The sequence below is a fragment of the Grammomys surdaster genome, unplaced genomic scaffold (assembly GCF_004785775.1).
Source record: "Grammomys surdaster isolate TR1022 unplaced genomic scaffold, NIH_TR_1.0 238, whole genome shotgun sequence".
In the NCBI taxonomy this organism is placed as follows: domain Eukaryota; kingdom Metazoa; phylum Chordata; class Mammalia; order Rodentia; family Muridae; genus Grammomys; species Grammomys surdaster.
Genome location: NW_021604683.1, coordinates 1006741 through 1022982, shown reverse-complemented (window position 1 = coordinate 1022982; position 16242 = coordinate 1006741). Strand labels below are relative to the sequence as shown.

Genomic DNA, 16242 nt, shown 5'->3' with positions numbered 1-16242 from the left:
TGACTCCCTGCTAGTGCTGCTGTCTGACTGGAGGGGTTGTGGCTCCTTTAGGAAGGAGCTGGTCAGGAGGAAGTGCATCATTGGGGGTGGGCTTTGAGAGATTATACTCTCACCCCACTTCCACGTCCTCCTCTGCTTCCTGTGTGCCATCAGGGTGTGCTCTGCATCTTGGCTTCTGCCTCTGCTGCTGGCTGCTGTGCCTCTCTGTGACAGACTCCCCTTCTGGAACCTGAAGCCCGAGTGAGCCCTTCCTCTGTCAGTTGCTTTTGCTCATGGTGTTTTATCACAGGAAAGCAACTAATACGCTCAATTCACTCCCCTGTTCTAGTGTGAACTCAGTGGGACTGGACATGCACAGCACACCTCGGGGTTGCCAAATGAGTCACACCTCAGTAATGCCCTGGGCTCCAGAAACTTCCAAACTAGAGAAGGAAAAAGAAAGCAATGCCAGCCAGTACATCGTGGTTGTAGTTATGAACACAAGGCAGACCTCCCCAGCTAGCATGCCTGGATGAACAGGATAAGCAAAGACCTTGGCCGTGACATTTATTTGAAAGCTTAGGCCCAATTTTTGGCTTTCAAAATGGGGACAGCCAGTACTTAGAGAAAGGAACACTGGGCAAGCTTGTAAATAGTCCTAAACTACACTGAACTGCACAGGGAGAAAAATCTTCCCTCTCCAGGTCCTTGTCCAGAAGCCTCATCACGTGTGGGCCTGGGAAGCTACCAGGGTGTTTCTCCTGAATAAATCCAGATGGAGGCTACAGAGATGTGTTACCTTCGCCCCAGGCTTGGCACTGGCCACATCTCTATTGAAGGACAGAGCGGGCATCTGGTCTTCCCCAGCTGGCTGCATCTGTGAAAACCAGAGAAAGAAATATGACGGAGGTCAGAGTTACTGAGGGCAGTCATAAAAATCAGCAAGCAACCTGGGGGCAGGCTTTGAGAGTCTATATTCCCACTTCCACATCCCCCTGTGCTTCCTGTGTGCCATCAACCTAACGTAACCTAACATGACAGCAATGTCATCAGGGAGGAGACATTTGCCCCGCACACCCAGATGGTGCATTTGCAAGAGGAGATGTTTTACTGTAGATTGTTATTGGCAGTAGCTGGTGGGGAGGCTGAACTTCCTACCGTGCAGAGTTTTATGTCAATCCTATCAGGAGACCCCCAGATCTCAACAGTCAACCTCTCTTAAGGTATCTGCAATGGCCCTCAGATTTCTTCCTATCCTCACTCAGCAGAAATCATCCCTGAGGGATTCCAACATTGATGGGTGCCTCAGTGGGGCCCACTAGCCTCCACATAGGCAGGGCGGAAATCCACGTGGTTCCAGGGATCATCCTAGCAGCTCAATGTGACAATGTGGGTAGATGGCATCTTAGATGGAGTCATCCCCAAAGAACAGAATGTCCCTGGTGTAGGGACAGTCTTGGTTGGCATGGTCACATGAGATGGCCAGACAAATAGGCATGAACATGTTGGAATGAGATCAGCTGCAAGCACAGGCTGAATGCTTGTCAGTGTGTGACATGACTTTGATTTAGTTAACTGCAAAATCCATTAAACTACATGGGAGTGGAAACACTGACATCATGGTATATACAAAAGCCCGGGGCCAGTAACATAACCTAAGTGACGCTCACCAACGTGGAATAGAAACTCGGGTTGACTGGCTCTCGACCCTCAGAACACTAGAGATGCTTGGACAGAACACTTGGTTTCTAGCTGCCGTTGGGAGAGCTCGTGGAATCTACAGGGAGGGAGGCATGCCATGTGGAGGTGGGTCACTGGGGTGGGCTCTTGAGGGCCACAGTATGACTCCAGGTCTGGTCTGAGCTCTTGTACAGTAAGAGAAGGCATTCCAGTTGTTCCTTCCCTGATGCCTCCACTCACCTCAGCCCCCATTCCCTTCCTTACTGTGATGGCTTATATCTCCTGAACCATGAGTCAAGGAAAAGAAACAAACAAACAACAGCTTGTCTTTGCCATCCATAAAGAGAAAGTGTATGTCTAATGGCCAGAAAAGATGGAATTTCATTTTGATATTTTTGCTGTTTCTTAGATCAACCACTTCTAGTTTCAGGGGAAGACAGGCAGGGATGTTCATGACACGATCATGGCCCATCTGACCCAGCCCAAAGTAGCTACAGGGACTAGACAAGGCTCTTCTCTGGCAGCAGCAGTCAGCCGTCGCTGGTCCTGACTTCATGCAGGTTGAGCTGTGTCAGGTGGTTTCTTAGGCATTGACCTCCAAACCGTTATCTACATTGTCCTCCAATTCGTTATCTAGGGAGCTGACTCCATCGCTCCAGGCCACAGAAGAGAATGTGAGCTTGGGTAATGCATGGCTGGCTCAGCTACAGGAAGCTGGGAAGACATGAGTCAGAAACTGTCTCGTCCCTGAAAAGCCAGGGAGGTCGCTTCTTACCCTCTGTGTTGCAGGAGGATGGGACAGAGGTTCCGTCTCAGGATGACTGACCGTGACAGAAAAGCCAACTCAGACCCCATACTGGGGAGCAACGCAATGCCACACAGAGAACCTCAACCTGACAGAATCATTTTCTCCTAAGCTTGGTTTTTCAAGCTAGCACTGGGGACACTAGGCCGGATAATTCTGTGTTGGGTGATGTTTAACTTTAGCCCTGAACTCAGTCCACTATAAACCCATAGTGTCTCCTAATTGCGGCCATCAAACGTGCCTCCGGGCATTGCCAAGTGTCCCCCCAGGGCCGAAAATGAGTGTGGTTGAGAAACACTGATGGAAAACACCAATGTATCTGCCTGTGCTGTACAGTTTTGGAAGAAACACTTTCCTGTGTGTCACTCAAACATGAATTAAGAGTAACGATGTAAGACTCTAGAGAGGTGGTGGCTCAGCGGTTTCCAGTTCTCAGCACCCTCAAGGCAGCTCACGATCTTTACAATTCACAAGCCCAGTTGCAGGGAATCTGATACCCTCTCTGGCCTCTACAGGTATTGCGCACGCCTAGCGGACAGACATACGTACAAGCACTCACACATACACCTAAAATGAGTAACTCTATGAAGGCTGTTCTCTACGGATCTGCGCCGTTACACCGCTGGCATGCCACGTTGCTCAGCAGTCGCTACCTGGGCTGGAAGGGCTTTGCTTTCCTCATTAGACACAATCAGTGTCTGGTGGCCACTGTCACTTGGGATGAAGCCTCTGAGCCTCTTGGGTCCAAATACGCAGGAGTACCGCAGCAGGCATAGGAGAGTAACTATGATAAAACAGAAAGAATTGTGCAAGCTCAGCTCTACAGGAGGCTTCAAGGGGCCAAGCTCCATTCACTTCCACTCAACTGCTACCTGACAGGGTCTGGTTCCATCTAAACCATCTCAGGACTGCCTGGCTTAACAGTATGTGCGGGGCTCAGACAGATGCCAACACTTTTATTGAATTCACTGCTTGGAATTTACTGGCCAAGAATATGCCATTGTTTCCTGGATTATCCAGTACCCTTATTAACCTTAGCCATGCCCAGGCACCTAGACACCTGTGTACCTCTGTAACCATGGTTACTGCAAACATATGCTCACCTTTGGACTGTGTTCCTCTGTGGATTCCATTGTTTACATAATTGCCTGTGCATGGAAACTGAATTTCGGTTAATTAGAGTATCTGGCAACCTCTGACCTGAACAAGCCTGGAGTTCATCTTTTTCTCCCATCCACGCTGAGCATGTCCTGTTGTCCTATGGCCAGCGAAAGGGGCTGAGCTCCCAGGAAGCACTCACCTGACAGAGCCATAAGTGCTGCACAGACTGGGGACAGGGCCCACCACAGGAGCCCTGTGTCTGAATGCTCCTCACATTCAGATCCACCGGGGCAGGAGCAGATCCTCACGTGGACTGTCTGCTTCTGGGCAAGGCCCTGTCTGTCTCCTACGAAAAGTGGCACCAAGTAATCCCCGGGCGGGAGGCTTCTTAGCATTATGAGTTCAGCAGAGAGGCCTGCAAATGCAGAACGACATGAGTAGGCTCATTGGCCTCTTGTGAATCTCCATGCTACTGTCCAGAGCTGAGGCTCTCAAAGTGGAACAGGACAGAAACTCAGAAAAGCAAGGAGCAGGTAGGAAAGGAAAGAGGCCCCTTGTCCCAAGATCTGGATAGCCTTTCCTGTTGGACACCCACTGATACATTCGGAATTGCCTTCAGAGAGGACAGTGTGCATTTTCCTAACCACACTTCAAATGAGGATGCCAGATAAACTGTGCTAACCTGGGCCAAAATGACCCACAGCCTTGAGCTTTTAGCATCCCTTATTCCTTATATAAGCAACACTCCTCATGAACCTACGTTACAACTTTATTGACAGAAGAAATGTCTGTAATCTTTAAACGTTACTGTAAATTATACTATCTAAACAAGCACCTAAGAAAAGTTTCAGGATATGACCTACACTATCACAGGGTGCTACCCTTATCTGCCTATACACACGGGATCTTTTCAGAACCCACATGACCCAACTTAGACCCACAGAATCCTATCTAGAGCCACGGTATTCTGCCCGTACTCACGGGGTCCTGCTTCTACCCAGAGGACCCAATCTATACCTGAAGGATTCTGTCTACAGCCATAGAATACTGCCTATACCCACAGGATCCTGCCTACACCCACAGGATCCTACCTACACCCACAAGATCCTATCTATACCCACAGGATTCTGCCTACACCCACAGGATCCTGCCTACACCCACAGGATCCTGCCTACACCCACAAGATCCTACCTACACCCACAAGATCCTATCTATACCCACAGGATTCTGCCTACACCCACAGGATCCTATCTACACCCACAGGATCCTGCTTTTGACTCATCCATGCTCCTGTAAGAACCGTCATCTTGTCAAGCTGGGCAGGATAAAGTCCTCCCTTTGGCCTGTCAGGCTCTCTAGCTCGGATAAATAGACATTTTTTTGCATCTTCCCCACAAAAATCATGTGGTGACATGCTCTAGGACTCAAAGGGCATTGTTCACATCATTACAGCTATGGCTGTTGTTCACTAGAAGGACAAGGACCCAGATGAAAATTGGGTGAGAGAACAGACAGACACCTGAGTGTGCAGTCATCTTCCTCCATGGTGTCAAGAAAGCCAGGAGTGACAGTAGGCATGTAACAGTCCATCAAGGCAAGCTCAGCCCAGCCCTTGTGCCCAGAGTCCTTTCTGGAACTTGTTAGGCCTGGCTGGCCTCCCACAAAACACAGTCCAGTCTTTAGATTCTCCAAGTGTCTTGAGACTGTATGACCCAGTGTCCATACCCTGAATCCTACCTTATTGCAGTCTAGGTCAACCCCCAACTCATACAAACCTTCCCCCTGCTTTGCCTTCAGCATCCAAGTCTCTTCCACATCTCCCTGGGCAGTGTCCAAATCAAAAGTAAAGGGGTCGGCGTAGGGGTCCAGGTCTGCATCCTCAGCTTCTAACAGCAGGGGCTTGCTCCCAGCCGACTCACAGACCTCCAAGTGTCGGGAACGGGGCTGGAGAGTTGGAGCATTGTCGTTGACATCAGACAGGAAAAGCATCAGAGTCCCTGTGCCAGTCAGTGGGGGGAGCCCTTGGAGAGGACAAAACCCAGGCAATAGAGGAAGTTATGATATAAAAGAGAGAGGGTAAACATGAACTTAGAGAACAGAGCATCAGTAGCTCCTGAAGTTGGGGGTGTGCCTGTGACAGTCCATAGCCTCTCTCTCAGGGTATGGCTCTGCCTAGTAGATATCTGCAGTGTAAGCATACACACACACACACACACACACACACACACACACACACACACGGGATTATTGGAATATTGGGCAGCACAGATTGTTGAAAAAAAAAAAGAAGAGGTAGGGTGTAGAATCACATGTCCTGTCAGTCCGTCATGGTACATGCTGCAGCGGGCTGGGAAGGAATGAGTACCTGTAAAGAGGGAGCATGGGGGCTTCCCACAGAAGATGAGGTCAGCTCTGGCCTGCTGGGGACATTGCCTGTGATGACAGACTACACCATTTTATAAAGTGTACTGGGGAAAGCTTGGAAAAGAAGAGGGCTGGGTTGTTAAAACCACATGTGAATCTACTAGGTGGCTGGCTGCTCAGGCATTAACAGCTTGCAGGTCATGGAGGATGGATCGTTCCTCGTGATCAGCAGCTGGTGAAAACAGGGACAGAAATGCAGGACTCTGGCCCCAGGTAGAGACATGGCAATCAATCAGACTGTCTGTTGATCATTGCTACCCACTAAAGGTTTTCTGGTGAAGAGCAAAGACCTGACCGTCACTGGGAAGGGGAACGCCCCTTGGGGGAAGGTCCTGGTTTAGAGACTGAAGAAGAGTATGAGGTGTTGGGCCCCATTTTGGCCCTGGTTTGCACCTTGAAGACAAACCTGAGACTGGCTCGAGTTTGAGTCCTGTCTTAATCACTTCTGTCCCAGAGTGACTCAACAGGACCTGTTTAGCCCTGCCTCTGCTCAGCCGTTGCTAATGTAGAGCTTTGCCATTGGCCCTGTCAGTCACCCTTCCCTGCCCCCTACGTCTTCTCACCCCACCAAAACTCCTCCTCCCTACGCTCCAAGTTTATATAAACAAGAGATTGTTACATTAAAGTTGAGTTCCTGCTTTGACAAGACTCGCGGCCTGCTAGGTGTGTTTCTTTGGGTCACCGACACCTGCTCAGCTCCGGAGAGACCCGGCAGGACCGGGACCTCTCTCTCCTCTTGCCTGGACTTGCCGGCTTTAAGGAGCCGACAATGAGGCCTGACTAACAATGAAAGCTAGAGGTCGTCTCTGGCCACTGGCCAGGCTCCTCATCCTGTAACTTGCTTTCCTCCTCAGTGGATCCTATGGCCACTGTCCACTCTCATTCCTTCAGGTGTCCACTTTCCTCTATAATAAACTCACGTGTCTCTACACTCTATGACATCATCTCTGAATTCTTCTAATGGACTGGAGAGCCCAAGGGAGGGCAGGATAGGATTATGACGACACGTTTATGATCATTTAGAAATTACCTTTTGTAATTAAAAATAGATCATGGGACTCATGAAGCCATCCATAACAGAATCGTGGACCCCTGAGTGCTGGTTGGCCGGCTTACCTTCCTGAACATCGGCTAGCAGGCTAGCATTGCTCTTCCCTCACAGTCTACCAGATAATTATGCAAAAAGGCTGGGCAGGTACACGGTGCTTGGGCTTTCATCCACAGACTTCTTTAAGTACGATTCTTAATGTTACTTGAAAATGTTCACACATGCAGCTTTATATTTGGATGCGTTTAACTTCAGCCTCGTGGGGATATTGAGAAATGTGCTAAGACATGTTTTTAAAATCACTCGTCCTGGTTTATGACAAATGTGTTCCACTCAGTCACATTTGCTGGAGCTTACGAACCATCCCAGGTACGAGAAACTGCTAAATATTTATCACACATCGTTGGGCTTGACAAAGAGCTACTGCATTATCTTACAGGCAGATGAGACAGGTGGGCGTGATTGCAGACTCTTCCCCGGCTTAATTGTCTCTGCTGAGTGAACACTGCCCCTCTTTCAGCAGTATCTGTCCCTGGTTTGCCATTACGAGAGTTATTATCAAAAATAATCTCTAGCATAGAGGCAAAGTGAAAACCATGTTTATTTTATAATTTCCTCAGTGATGCTAAAAATGGCCTCCCTCAGGAGGCCAGAGCCAGCACTGTTCATTCCCAGCCTCTCCTCAGCACTCACCATTGTCTACTGCATGGACGACAATTGTATAGAAGCTGTCATTCACATGAGGGGACTCCCGGTCTATTTGGCTCTTGGTGGTGACCACTCCTGATTTCTCATCCACAGTCACCCAATTTGCTGGATCATGAACCAGTTTGTATCTTGTAGAAAGAACACACACACACACATTTCTTTTTAACTAGAAATTTGTACCACAAGACAAATCATAGGTGTGGTAGTACATGCTTGTCACCCCAGCACTTGGGATATGCAGTCAAGTGACCATGAGTTCAAGACCATCTTCAGCTATAAAGAGGGTTCAAGACCTTGCCTCAAAAAATATTTTGAATAACAAATCAAGATATATTATAGAACTTCTGTGGTGGTTTGAATAAGGATGGCCCCTGTAGGCTTGGTCACCATGGAGTAGCACTATTTGAAAGAATTAGGGAGAGTGGCTTTACTGGAGTAAGTTTGAGGTTTCAGAAGCCCAAGTGAGCCCACATGCTTTTGCTCTTTTTGCTGCCTGTGGCTCTGGATGAAGAGCTTTTGGCTACTTGTCCAGCTCTATGTCTGTCTGTGTTTCCTGCTATTATGATAATGGACAAACCTCAGAAACTGCAAGCAAGCCCCAATTAAATGCTTTCCTTTTCAAGAGTTGCCGTGGTAATGGCATCTCTCCACAGTAATAGAAACCCTAAGATAACTACAATTCCCATCACAAGTAATTTGGGAATTCAAAGACAATTGAAATCCAAATGTCCATCCAAGTGCTCTGAGCTTGAAGGCTCAGGGATGGCAGTGAAGACTTCAACAAGTCCAGGCTCACTAAAATTTAAGTGCCCTTCTCCTAGGAGGTGTGCCTTGGGAAACACTTGGTGCGGGAACAGAACCAGTCTTAAGGTATCAGTAGGTGGGGCTTCCTGTTCAGTACAGCATACCGCAGACACACAGGTCTTGACTCCTCTTGCAGTGTCTGCTTTGTAGCAGATCTCAAAGGATTTCCTCACCTGAGGATCATCTTCCTGCTCCTCATCTTGTGAACATGGAAACATTTTAAGCAGTAGACAGAAGTAGAAGAAGATGGTATCCATTGGAAGCATGTCTGGTTGCTAACCACTATGCCTCTGGAGGGACCACATTATGGAATTTGTGTACTCAGCCAGCAGCAGCAGCAGCAGCAAAGCTCAGACAAAGAAAGGGCCAGATAAGGGCAGCATCTCCGTGGGCTTTGTTTTCTTCATCTGGGAAAATGCTTCTAACAGGGTTCATCATGATCCCTCTTGGTAGCCAATGGGCCATAGCTCTTGTCTTATCAACAACTTTACCAATTAGGGAAGATTCTAGTAGTTCCTGTGGTTTTATAAGGTTTATAAGCCAAGAACAGAAACTCAAGAGTTCAGACATAGATTATCTTAGCCCAAAAATGACCTCAAGGCAAATTTGGTCATCAAAAGATAACTAACTACAACCAATGTACAATAGACAGTACAAAGTAAAACTCTGCTCTCTGGACACGTCTACCCTGTCATAGAAGACATTCAAACCAACACCCTGGCTGACACCATGCTATAGTATTTCATCGTTGGAGTGGTCAAGACATAGAGACTGCAAGTAGAGTGGTAGTTGTCAGGAGCCTGAGGAAAGGGACCAAGGAAGTGGACTGGAAAGGGGAATTAGGGAAGGAGTTGGGAAAAGGGATCTGGGAAAGAGAAGAGATGTCCTAGGGACTTGGAAAAGGAACTGGTAATGGGCCCGGGGAGCTGGTGTTTGCTGGGCACAGAACTTCCTTCTGGGTATACAAAAAGATGTTCTGGGCGGTGTGTGAATTCATTCAGTGCTACAGACAGAACTCTTAAAGTCAAAAATACTTGACTATTAAGTATTTCATTTAGAATATTAAATATTAGTAAAATTATTTACCTAGAAGCCATGACATCTGTAAAGAGAGACACAGAGCTATATATATATAAATCATATATATTAATTGGCTATGAATGGTCAAAGGGAATAAGTGGGGGGGGGCTCCAGGAGGGAGCTTCAGGTGAGGATAGGACTGAGTTGGACTAATGAGTGGTAATGGAAGTTAGGCTAACCCAGTCAGGAGCTGCAGAGTGAGTTGGATTCACCCAGCCAATGGGCATTTACCAGGTAGCTTCTTATCCTTTTACTCCTTGGACTGAACCAGTCTTGGCAACATTCTGCAACAGCCAGGTGGCCAACAGTACCCTCCCTGCCTCCTCAGAGCCAGCCATACTTTCTGCTCCTCTGTGCCCACCTTATCTGGTTGTCAGCCCTGTCTGGGTCTGTAGCATTGAAATATCCCAGCTGGATGGCAGGCCAGGCTCCGTCTTCCTCACTGACGATGAAGCTCTGAGGGTGTAAAGCTGGTGGGTCATTGGTGTCCAGCACCTGCACGCTCACCATAGTGCTGGCCATCGCCTTCCTCAATGGCTGCAGCTGGCCCTCATTACAATTGAAGAACTGCTCCTGATTCTCCACAACAATGACGAGGCTGTGGGCTACTTGAGTTTCATAATCCAAAGGCTGCCAAGGTAAGAGAGGGCTTGATTAGCGCTCACTGCTCCCCTGGCTGGAGGAAGCTCCACAGAGTCATCGGGAATCCAACAGAGGGTGGAAATGATCAAAAGCCAGTCTTCAGATTCCTTTCAAATCACTTATGGGGCTCACTCTTTCCTCCTCCTCTCCTGGCTGCACAGAGCCTCCATCCATCAGACAGTGATGAAAAATGCAACAAAACCCAGAACTCATGAAACATTTAAGTGTTAACCACACCACAGGAAAAAAAAATCAGAGGAACTTGGAGAAATATGGATACTAATGATCATAGTTACTCAGGGTACAAAGTGGCCAGGGACATGGAAGGGCTGAGAGTCAGGAGGTTTGAAGAACTGCAGGGGAGTGGAGGGGCTTGTCCTAACACTCAGTTTCTCAAGGAAGGCAGGGAAGGGGTTTGGAGACAGGAGGGGCCAAAGCTCCTTTCTCTTTGGTGATTTTAACTCTTTGCTATTCTGTGTCCAAAAGCTACTTACTTTTGGTAATTTTTCTCCTCCTTTAACTCTTTGCTATTCTAAGGCCCAAAGCCACTGGCTTCTGGTAATTTGATTCCAGCTGGTAGCATCACAGAAAGTTGACAAAAGGCTTAGTTTCTCTCTGGCTCAAGGGTCCCCTGGCCAGGTGAGAAACTTGGAGCTCTTTAACTTTTTTGTGAGCCAAAGAGAAAAGAAGGAAGGAAGGGAGAGTACACACACACACACACACACACACACACACTCACACACTCACATACTCACACACTCACACACTCACACACTCACACAGACACATACACTTTGGTTTGGCCAGGCTCAATCACCTGTCTCAACAATTCCACAAATGTTCATGCCTACTTACATACATACACATTTATCTACACACATATGTATGTACATACATATAGACATACAAACATACTTTTACACATATACATTTGGTGGAGGGGGATGAGCCCCAAATGCCACATTGTATTTCTTATGTTTGGCAATTTATTCCTTCTTAGACAAAAGTTCTTCATAAAATTACCTCACAGATAAAACAGTACACAAAAGAGTAGTTACAGAAGGATGTGGATATTAAGTTCTAAGCAGTTCCGTAAGCTCAATATAAGTTCAAAGCAACAGTTTCACATGACCTTGCTTTATCACAGTGCACACCTGTGGCTTCATCCTTGGGCCTGACCTAGAATGAATGTTTTTCCTGGATCACAAATCTGTTCCAAGCCTACTTTCTTATCCTAGTGCAATTAGCCTGTGACACATGATGGGTTTCAGAGCTCAATTTGTAACTTTATTCTGGGGGGTGGGGGGAGGGTTGAAATTACTTGTATCAGTTTAAGAGTTCTATAAAATCGTCATCAGAAATCACGAAATCATCAAGTCATCTATATAGCTTTACTACATGAGAGTACATCTTCATGTTGATCTGCAGGAAATTTGCCCAATAAGGTAGGCTAATGCCCAGGAATCCTTAGGCTGTGTAACAGTGACAGGAAAGGTATGCAAGCAGTGAGAAGCAATCCTGGGATGAAGTCTTTGGTGACCTAGCATCTCACAACTCACCCACTGAAGGCCATACAAAAATGATAGACCGTCTCCAGAAAAGACACTTGCATGTCTTAGCCTTTTCTAGATGGCTTCTAACAAGGAACTCAGTGGCAGGAGACTGAGCAGAAGGCTGTCAGGGACCTTGCTATGCACAGTGTGGGCTGTTGCTCCCTGATATTTCCTGAAGCTTGTTCAACTAACAGGCAGAATCTCTCGACTCTACCCAGATGTATTAACTCCAGCTGGTTCTTCCAATTGACTTAGCTGTACTGTGAGAAAGGTCTCCTTGAAACTCACAAAGACTAAGAGCGTTGGAGTCTGCCTGCCCTGTCAGACTCCACGATCTCAGTTATGTGACTTTATATAAAAGCATCCGTCTGATCTTTAATTTCCTCCAAGACCAGCTACTCCATCGCATAGAGTAGATAGACCCTTGAGCTCACCACACGTGACAACCCACACAAATGCCCCAACATTTACACTTTGGATGTTTAAAATGTTTTAAACCCAGGAGATTAAAAGAAGAACTTTTAGCTGGAGAAGCATGTTTAAAGGAAATGGGAGTGTGGCTCAACCAGTACTGTCCTTGCCTATCACACACAAAGCACTGTGCTTGATCCCCATAAACAAGCACTGCTGTGCACACCCACAATCCCAGCACTCCAGGGTTAAAGACAAGATCAGAAATTTAAGGGAATCCTCTACTACATAGTGAGCTCAAGGCCAGTCTACAATACTTGAAACCCTTTACCAAGAAAATAAATACATTTTTAAGTTCACTTTCATCACATCAGGGGAAAAAAAAAAAACAACATCCAACCTCCCGGGCTCTTGTGAACATAGTAAATTTTCTCTCCAACAGCAACATCAAAGAATTCAATAAGATTCTAAAAAGTTGATTATTATGGTTTCTGCAGGAGGAGCCCTTGGCCTCTAGACAAAGGGCTCAGTGCCTGCTGCATTCTTCTAAGGGTTGCACAGGGCACAATATGTGCTCTGCTCACAGTGAGTGTTTAGTAGGTACCAGTCCCTTATGCATTATGGCTTGTCCTCCAGACAGGAACCACAACACCCACCATCACCTGGTCTTGACTTTACCTTGATAATACTTAATAACCCTTGGTTAGTCTCAGGGTCAGTCAGGATGTCAAAATGCCCCTCCTCATTGCCATCCCATATGTTGAATTGTGTTCTCCACGCTGGTGTGAATGGAGAATCTCCATCTTGAACAGGGAGATGCAACACGACCTGTTTGACTTGACCTTCAGAAATCTGAATCTCATACTGCAAGAAATAATCATCACTTCCATGTCATGGGCACAGAGACACACCATGGAGATGGAGAGCAGGAAGTGAGAGGAGTTCAGGAAGTGAGAGGAGGCAAGCAGAAAGGGAGAGGAGGAGTGCAGGAAGGGAGAGGAGGAGAGCAGGAGGTGAGAGGAGGAGAGGAGGAAATGAGAGGAGGAAAGCAGGAGGTGAGAGGAGGAGAGCAGGAAGTGAGAGGAGGAGAGCAGGAAGTGAGAGGAGGAGAGCAGGAAGTGAGAGGAGGAGAGCAGGAAGTGAGAGGAGGAGAGCAGGAAGTAAGAGGAGGAGAGCAGGAAGTGAGAGGAGTGCAGGAAGTGAAAGAAGGTTCAGGAAGCGAGAAGAGGGGTTTAGGAAGTGACAGGAGGGGTTCAGGAAGTGAGAGGAGGGAGAGGTGGCTCCTCAGAAAGACACCTGCAGCCTTCAGGCATTCGAATTCCCCCAGTTATAGTAGCGAACACCATTGACTCGGGAGCACAATCCTACATACAAATGGCATTTCTTGGGATTCCATGTCTGTAGCTGGGCAATTTTAAAGATACTCAGTGCATTTCTGTGCTGAGAATTTTCAAGATACAATACACATCTCAGCCTATGAGCCTTAAGTATCCTAGCTCTTCCCCAGCAGAGGAGAGATTTGTTTGGATCAAGGTGACCACCTTTCCGGCACACGTAGTTCCTTGAAACGGCTCTCTTTCCAGTATTTTTTGGTGCTAGATCTCAGCAAGCACAGCAGGACAGCAATGTATTTTTTTTTTCCAGGCTTACTTTTGAGCACACATATTTGTCCTAAGCCAGGGGAAGATTCTGATACGAGGTTTAACTGTAAGATTATTTTGCCATTCGTATAAACTTTTGGATGAGGTGCTTTCATCTGAAAACATCCCACGTTGGTTTGTGTAATTAAAAAAATTTAAATGACACATTTTAAAATTAATTGCTTGAATCATTAATGCAGCAGTTACTATGTGCTGGCAAAAAAAATTAATAATATCTCCTAGGAGCTGACAATGGATGCAAGGGGTGGGGGTGGGGGATTAGGGAGAAACTAGAACAAATGAATTCATTAAATAGAGCATGATGAGGAAGATGAAACAGCCAAAGGCTTGGAGCACCCAGGAGGGGTACAGGGTGTTTACTGGGTCATCAAGGGAAACCCCTCTCAGAATCAGTTTTTGTGTGCATGCACATACACTTTCACGTGCCCCCAAAAGACAACTTAAGAGTCAGTTCTCTCCTTCTATCTGTGTTCCAGGGGTGTCAGGATGTCAGTAAGTTCTTTTGCCCAGTGAGTCATCCTGAAGCCTCCAACCTTGCTTGAGATAGATATCCCACTGAGACCTATGGCTCATTGATTAGGCAAAGATGGCTGCCAACGGACCTCATGCCTCCTCCTGCCTGTCCTCAGTGGATATCGCCATGCCCAAAGTTTTATATGGGTGTCAATCTTAGGTCCTCACACTTGGGCAGTGAGTACTTTACAGATTGGACTCTCTGTCTAGCCCCGGGTAGACCCCTCAGTTCCAGTGTAGCCCACTTCTGGGCAATTGTATGTATCTCGCTCATGACCCAGTGGAAGTACCTAAGCCTAGGACTTGGGGACCCTTTACGAGAGGCCTCAGAACTCAGGCAGCCTGTGACTTACATGATCCTCCATAAACGTGGGCATGTGGTTGTTGCCATCTTCCACACTGACGTGAATGGTGGCAGTGGATGACAGGGAAGGCTCTCCACAATCACTTGCTCTGATGATCAGTGTGAACTGAGGAGCTGTCTATTTGGGAGAAAAATGAATGCTAAGCCCCACAAACACAGGAAAGGCGAACATTAATAAGGACATTTCCTTCTAGCATTTTGCATAGCAAGGGTCAAACACAGAGGATTCCCAACCAGGTGTGGGTGCACCAGAGTTCAACCCTGGGTGTTAGCATTCTGTCTAAGCTCCGCCCTACAGTTACCTGGCAACAGCCAGGTAGGCCTGACCCACTATAAAAGTGGCTGCTTACCCCATACTTGCTCTCTTGCTCTTGTTCCTCTCTTGCTCTCTCTTGCTCTTGCCTTCCTGTCCACTCTCTCCCCATTCCCCTCTTCTCTTCCCTCTCTTTCCATGTGCTGATGCTGATGGTCTCTCTCTCTCTCTCTCTCTCTCTCTCTCTCTCTCTCTCTCTTTCTCTCTGACTGTCTCCCTTTCTCTCCCTCTACTACACTCTTAACTCCCCTCCCCATGCCCTGAATAAACTTTATTCTATACTATACCACCATGTGGCTGGTCCCTCAGGGGGAAAGAATATCTCAGCATGGGCTCACAGAGGCATTCCCTTCCCCCATACCTCATCACACATCCACCAAACATATCTCCTCTCTTTATCTTTTTATAAACATATCACTGGGTGTTGTTCTTCAGGTGTTCTCTGCCTTCATTTTTAACACAGTCTGTCTCTCTGTCACAGAGCCTGGAGCTCACCAGTTTGTGGGGGGGTGGGAGTGGGGCTCTAGATATGTGGGTTTTCTGCCACTGTAGCTCTGGGATAACAGGAACTGCTGCTGGAGCACTCAGCTGTTGTTTACATGGTTCTCCTTGGCTGGAGCAGAAGTCTGCCTGCTAGTGCAGCAAGTACTCTGTCAGCAGAGTTAGCTCACCAACTCTGGTGCTTTTAAAATGATAGAATCTACATAACCTCATAATGTAAGCATCCCGAGAGTCGTACTTCTCCGCTGACTAGATCAATCCGAAAGCCACTTTCTCTGAGTAATGGTGTTTGAGAGATGAGGAAATAAAGGACTTGAGAGTTTGGAGTGTTTTCTTGATCCAAATCGACCGTTAACAACTGAAAAATAGGTTGACCTAGAAAGAAGTTTTTAAGAATGTTATTGGTGGCTAAAGGCAGTTTGTCAAAGTAGAAAGAGGGAAAAGTCTTTGCCAAATGCCATCAGGGCACATGCCATGAATGAGATATTTAAATGAGAATTCATCATAGAGACAAACAATACAACATACAGGTGGATACTTAAACAAGGCTAAACTTCAAAGAGCTTTCCAGTCACAGTTGCCACGGTAGAAGAGTGAGTGACAAAATTGATAGGTGAAGAAGTTTTTAAATGTACATAGAAAAAAATACATAAAC

At 46.9% G+C, this 16242-nt stretch overlaps 1 protein-coding gene across 1 annotated transcript in view; it reads right to left on the bottom strand.

The window, feature by feature from the left end:
- The window catches only part of Cdh26 (cadherin 26), a 50101-nt gene that overhangs the window by 11854 nt on the left and 22005 nt on the right, over positions 1-16242 (bottom strand). The window contains exons 5-12 of the mRNA XM_028774067.1: positions 15796-15962; positions 14763-14891; positions 12914-13099; positions 9991-10259; positions 7731-7873; positions 5341-5586; positions 3765-3980; positions 3118-3248 (exon numbers count right to left, since the gene is read on the bottom strand). Coding sequence (XP_028629900.1) covers positions 3118-3248; positions 3765-3980; positions 5341-5586; positions 7731-7873; positions 9991-10259; positions 12914-13099; positions 14763-14891; positions 15796-15962 — 1487 coding nt within the window. The remainder of the gene's footprint in view (positions 1-3117; positions 3249-3764; positions 3981-5340; positions 5587-7730; positions 7874-9990; positions 10260-12913; positions 13100-14762; positions 14892-15795; positions 15963-16242) is intronic.